The sequence below is a fragment of the Diorhabda sublineata genome, chromosome 8, assembly GCF_026230105.1.
Source record: "Diorhabda sublineata isolate icDioSubl1.1 chromosome 8, icDioSubl1.1, whole genome shotgun sequence".
NCBI classification, from domain to species: domain Eukaryota; kingdom Metazoa; phylum Arthropoda; class Insecta; order Coleoptera; family Chrysomelidae; genus Diorhabda; species Diorhabda sublineata.
The window spans coordinates 20,058,816-20,064,560 of record NC_079481.1 but is presented as its reverse complement, the minus strand read 5'-3'; the positions used below and the strand labels follow the sequence as shown (position 1 = coordinate 20,064,560).

The 5,745-nt window shown below is 34.6% G+C and overlaps 1 protein-coding gene across 1 annotated transcript; it reads left to right on the top strand.

Annotated features, from left to right (window-relative positions):
• The first annotated feature begins 4,053 nt into the window (after positions 1–4,053).
• Positions 4,054–4,896, top strand: LOC130448275 (uncharacterized). The gene has a single exon (XM_056785561.1). It carries the CDS (start codon positions 4,054–4,056, stop codon positions 4,894–4,896), a length of 843 nt encoding a protein of 280 aa, XP_056641539.1.
• The last annotated feature ends 849 nt before the right edge of the window (positions 4,897–5,745 follow it).

Genomic DNA, 5,745 nt, shown 5'->3' with positions numbered 1-5,745 from the left:
AATATGGTTTGTTGAAGAAGTATAGACTCGTGTGGTCTCGTTAGGGCCTGTATAATTAAATGCTTGACTAATGCTTATTAAATGCTGCAGAAAAAATGAATTTCTTGGAGACGTAACGAAAAAGTACAATATAATGCGATTTGCCCCGATGAAAAGGCAAGAGTTGAGGGGTATAGATGCAAAACTCACATTCTCCGCTGTTTGAAACGTCAAAAACTGTTTATATTTGAAATACAAGTCAAATTATTATAATTTTTTATAGTATTCTCTTATCATTATAAAATATTTTTACACAAACATAACCCTAAATGCATTTCTAATATAGTAAGAATTTAACTTAGAAATTTGGTTAATGCCATTTTTGCATCAAACAAGTGGTCAAGTGTGAGTTTTGCACCAAAACCTCATGGAGATTTGATTATACCCAACCAAACAACCAGAACCAAGAAAAGTTATTGGAAGTACTTCAACTGTTATCTGGGTTTGATTCATAAAAAAGGTACCCATAGATGTAAGTTTTATTTGGAATAAAGGCAAAAATTTTTACCAATTACTATATTGTCTTTTCATAGTAGGTTAGGTTATCAGGTTAACTTATTTAAACATTAGTGGCATTAACCTTTTCAATTGGTTAACAGACCAGTTCTTCGTCCTCATTGTCAATGGCCTGATCAATAATGTTTTTATAGCAAACGAAATCCTGATTGTCCCGCCATTAGACGCCGTAGTGCTTCCCCCCTTTGACAAGAATGTTTTTTTAAATGTTCTTGTCACAACTATTCTTCTGCAAGCTCTAAACTGAAAGTGAAACTGACCCGGTGCCTTGAAAAATTTCTTTTTTCCTTCTTCCAGTCAAAAACTTCACATTCCGCTCCAACTTTAACTACCGTTGCATGTTCATTAATGATATCAATGTACTCAGAAGACTTGTAAATGACATCTTTCATCTTGATTGATTTTTCTATAAATACAAATACTCTATCAGAGGGTAGGAAGCTGTGGATGGTGATAGGGAAGAAGAGTTCAGCTTTTTGGTATTCGTTTTAACATCAACTCGTGGTGATTCAAATGCGAGATTGTAATTTGTATTAAAAATGTTTCTAAAGTACCAGTGTGTGACTTTCAGATTATCTTCGTCGTCGGTAAGTGCACTTGTTGTACATTCTCCACATTTTTCAATACTTAATTCAGCAGGAAGATTCCTTCTTCCTGCGTGTTTTAGTACAGTAATGTGATTCAAAACATTTGAATGAGTTAATAAACTCCAATATTTTCTGTTTTTGGCTGATTTTTTACAGAAACCTTATCACCCCCTCTATCCTCCTTACAAAGCTGTCCCGTTTCTCTGAACTGGGTCAGACTCCATTAACTCGAAATCTTGAAATATCAAGAGTTCGGAAGAAAGTGTTTAAGCAAACTGAAATCATTGGCTTGCCTTGGTCCTTTGAATGTATGAAATATTTGTTTCGGAAAAATAGTTGAACGTATTCTTCTAATTAGTTCAGAGGAGGTAAATTTTAAGGATAAAGTTATCCTGATTAATTTTATTCCTCTGAAAATAAAGTTTTGGTGAAATCTTCTAACATCTTGGAGTGGGACCGTTGAACACTGTATTTTTTTGTGTTGTGGCAGCAAATTGGAAACTTGGGTGGACCTTTGAGTGTTTACCTGAAAGAGAAAAATATTATTAGCTTTTATTTATAGAGGGCTAATAATATTTTTGTTGGGTCTAGTTGTTTAGAAATTATTGCCCTTTTTTACAACCTATGCATTATTTACAATTTACTAGCCTACAAGCAATAAGATAAGATTGCTTTTAACATTGTTGAAATTAATTTTTGTTTGTTTAAATAAGTCATTTTTAATGAGCATGAAGATACCCAATAATGTTTTGACTTCAAAAACCTACTTTTATAAGATAGTGTTAATAATGAATTAAGTTAAGCCTTCCAGATTACTAACCTTGCTACTTTAGCTTTACTTCGTTTCCATTTCTCTATTGTCCTTGGCTTTTTCCTTGTTCCCAGATGTTGATGGTTGCACTAGTTCTTCCATTTTCACATTTACTCAGTATTTATCACTTTTATTATGAATTAAATTCAACACACTTTCAAAGTTTAATTAGATAGCGTCAACTTTAGTAAACAAGATCAGCAATCCCATGACGCTTTGGTGGCGTCAAGCTCTGTGATTGTTCAAAAATTGGAGAATGTGTTTTGCATCTATACCCCTCAGTTTTCTTTTTTATGAGTGCGTTGAAAAAGGTATTTTTTGTCGGGGCAGAAATTTATTTTCCGAGTGAGATTCAAATCCACCGTGAATTCACGACAGACAAAATATCTACGAGAATTCAATGAAAATTAACGGTGAATTCAGACGTGGACAGTCGACTAATTTTTCACCGCGAACTCGTGCATCCACAATGTATTTTCTCATGATTTGGTGTATTCTCGCGTAAATTCACGATGAAATGAACGTAGCTTTTTACCAAAAAAAATATGTAACGATATAATTATTTTATAAAATAAAATAATAGAGAAAAAAATAATAAAACTAAAAAAAATTATTTTTAATTATTTGAAATTTTAAATCATAAAAAATCGATAGTGTCCCATTTATAGGCTGTACATATACCACGTGAATTTTGGTGAAAATACACCGTGAATTCACGGTAAAAAAAGGCCGAAAGAACATGCGTGAATTCACGATGAATAAAAATCTGCCAAGGGCGGTAACAAGAATTACTATAACTCGATAGTAGATTTCTCACACCACAAAAACTTTGTCTCAGGAGCACTAAACATTCTCAAAATTTCCTAGTCGGCCTTTTTTGTTTTGACTTTGTGCGCAACAGTGTTTCTTTCTAACTAATTTTTGTTTTTGGCTTACTATAATTAAAAATATAGTTAACTTTTTACGTTTAAGAGAACATCTCCAACATTAATCACTCCATATCTCCATTATAAACTTAAGGGGTCATGGAAAACCGCACTTTTCAATATTTATTTGCAATTGCAAATCAGTAGTAAAAATTGACATGCCTTAAAATTCAAGCATACAGCCACATTTTTGTTTGTCGGCGTTTTTAAATTTTAATTGCATTAGATGTTGGTAATAGTACATTACGTGTAGAGGGCGTAACAGCGACTATTTCGTTGAGTGCAAAGTTATCGAAATAATCTGATCGTTACCAAAATGTTTTATAATTTTTATTTTAAATTTCTCTTCGTGCCCGTAAATTCCACTTTTCTGGTCTCGATACGAATAGACATTAAATTCCTTTAATTTTTCGGACCATTTATATTTTCTCTGAGGTAGAATATAACGATTAAAAGCCAAGAGTATCTTTAAAAGTAATCCCGGCATCATTTGAAATTCGGTTCCAAGAACAGAAAGTAAATTACCAAATGGCGGGAGCTGTCACCTCATATACCAATCGGGATGTAGATTAGAACCCATGCAAAGCGGCCTATAGTAAACGGACATTATCTATATGTCCACGCGCTTCGACCAAATGGACCGAATTGGATGATTTGAGAAGCAAAGAAACTCTGCCAGTATGGCCATTGGGCGGAGTGAGTAGCTCAACAACCATGCTGCCGGATAGGACTGATAAAACTTATAACGACCCGGCAAAGTTAAGGAAAAAACGATTTTGGAAGCGACAACAATTGCGAATAGCCACCTGGAATGTTACATCAATTGCTAACAAAGACCAAGAAACTATAATAAAGCTTAAGAAACATAAAATAGACATATGTGCCTTGTCTGAGACGAAAAAGAAAGGAGCTGGCAACTTTAGAATCGCGGAGTATACATTGATATATAATGGGAAACCAAAAGATGAAAGAGCAGCATCGGGAGTAGACCTATTAGTGCACGAGAAATATGACAAAAACATAATTAGACATAAAGTATATAAGCGACAGACTGCTACAAACCACGTTTAAATTTACAGAAACAACTAAAACCCATATATTAAGCGTGTATGCTCCTGATACGAGTAAAAGTCAAGAAGAAACAGACTCATTCTATGATGAAATGCAGATCACCATGGATAAGATACCGAAGCAAGACGAAATTATGATACTGGGAGATTTTAATGGAAGGATTGGTAACGAGGTTATTAGTGGAATTAAGAATCGGTTTAACGAAGAAACACTCAACAGCAATGAAGAACAACTCATACAATTCTGTGCATATAATGAACTACGCATTAACAACACGCTTTATCCCCATAAACAACAGCACAAGTATACGTTCGAGAACACAAGAGGACATAAATCGATTATAGACTACATTATTACAAACAGAAATATTCATCCCTCAAAAATATTAGATGTCAGAACATTAACCTCAGTAAACACAGGGACTAACCACCATATGGTGCTAGCCATAATGCGGAACTGCGTACAAAGGAAAACCCAGAACAAACCGAAAGTGACAGAAAAGCTGAACATAGAAAGCCTTAGCGATGATACCACAAAATACCTCTACCAGCAAAGACTAAGGAAGGCAATAAATGAAAACAAGATCTTGAAAGATGATACTGTAGAACTAGCATGGAAAAGATTAAGTACTAATATAAGGACAGCTGCAGAAGAGGCATTAGGCAAACTAAAGGTGAACCTAAACGGAAAACCCAACACGAAACCATGGTTCACACACGAAATCAAATCACTTGCGGAAGAAAAAAGGAAAGCATATCTTCAATATAGAAGTCAAACAATTACATATGCTGATTACAAAGTCGTAAGGAATAGGACAAATATGGAAATACAAACGATTAAGAGACAATTCTGGGAGAAATACTCATCAGACATGGAAAACGACTTATATGGGGGACAAAAAAAAGATCTGGAATATGATAAGGAACATCAAAAGACCAATCAATGAATACATCCACACGAAAACAATAACGTTAAAAGAATGGGAAAGGTATTTCCATGAACTCTACGGTGACATAATAACAAGCCAATCCACAGAACAGAAACAAGAAAATATATCTGAGGAAGGAGAAGACATCCAACAACAATTAATATCAAAAGACAAAATTGAAGCAACAATGCGCAAGATGAAAAATAGGAAATCACCAGGGCTGGATAACATTAATAACGAGCTTCTTAAATATGGTGGCAATGAATTAATAGACCAAATGCATGTCATGTTCAACAAGATATACGACCAGAGAAAAGTACCAGAGGAATGGAAAATAAGCATAACGATCCCCGTCTTTAAAAAAGGGGAAAAGAAAGATCCAAATAATTATAGAGGGATCAGCCTCCTAAGCACGACTTCAAAATTACTAACAAAAATTATTGCAGAAGAAATCTCAAGTAGCGGCATGAGCGAAGAACAACAGGGATTTAGAAAAAATAGATCAACGATAGACGCTATATTCATCTTAAGACAGATTGCCGAAAAGGCCATAGAGTACAATAAAACCGCGTTTATGTGGTTCATAGACTTAACAAAAGCATTTGACAGAGTGAGATTACATGACGTCATTGAGCTACTAAAAAAACGAGGCGTAAACCAAAGGACAATAGACATCATTCGGGACATGAACAACGGAAATAGCACATATGTAAGAGTAAACAACGAACTCTCCAGTAAAATGCCAGTATCAACAGGGATCAGACAAGGAGATAGTCTCAGCCCAATACTCTTCAACATTATAATGGACGAAATCATAAAAGAAGTCAAAACGGCAGGCAGAGGATACAGAATGGGAAAACATGAGTT

Excerpts from the sequence above, each read along its gene's own strand:
- LOC130448275 (XM_056785561.1), top strand. The coding sequence starts at position 4,054 with ATGGATAAGATACCGAAGCAAGACGAAATTATGATACTGGGAGATTTT.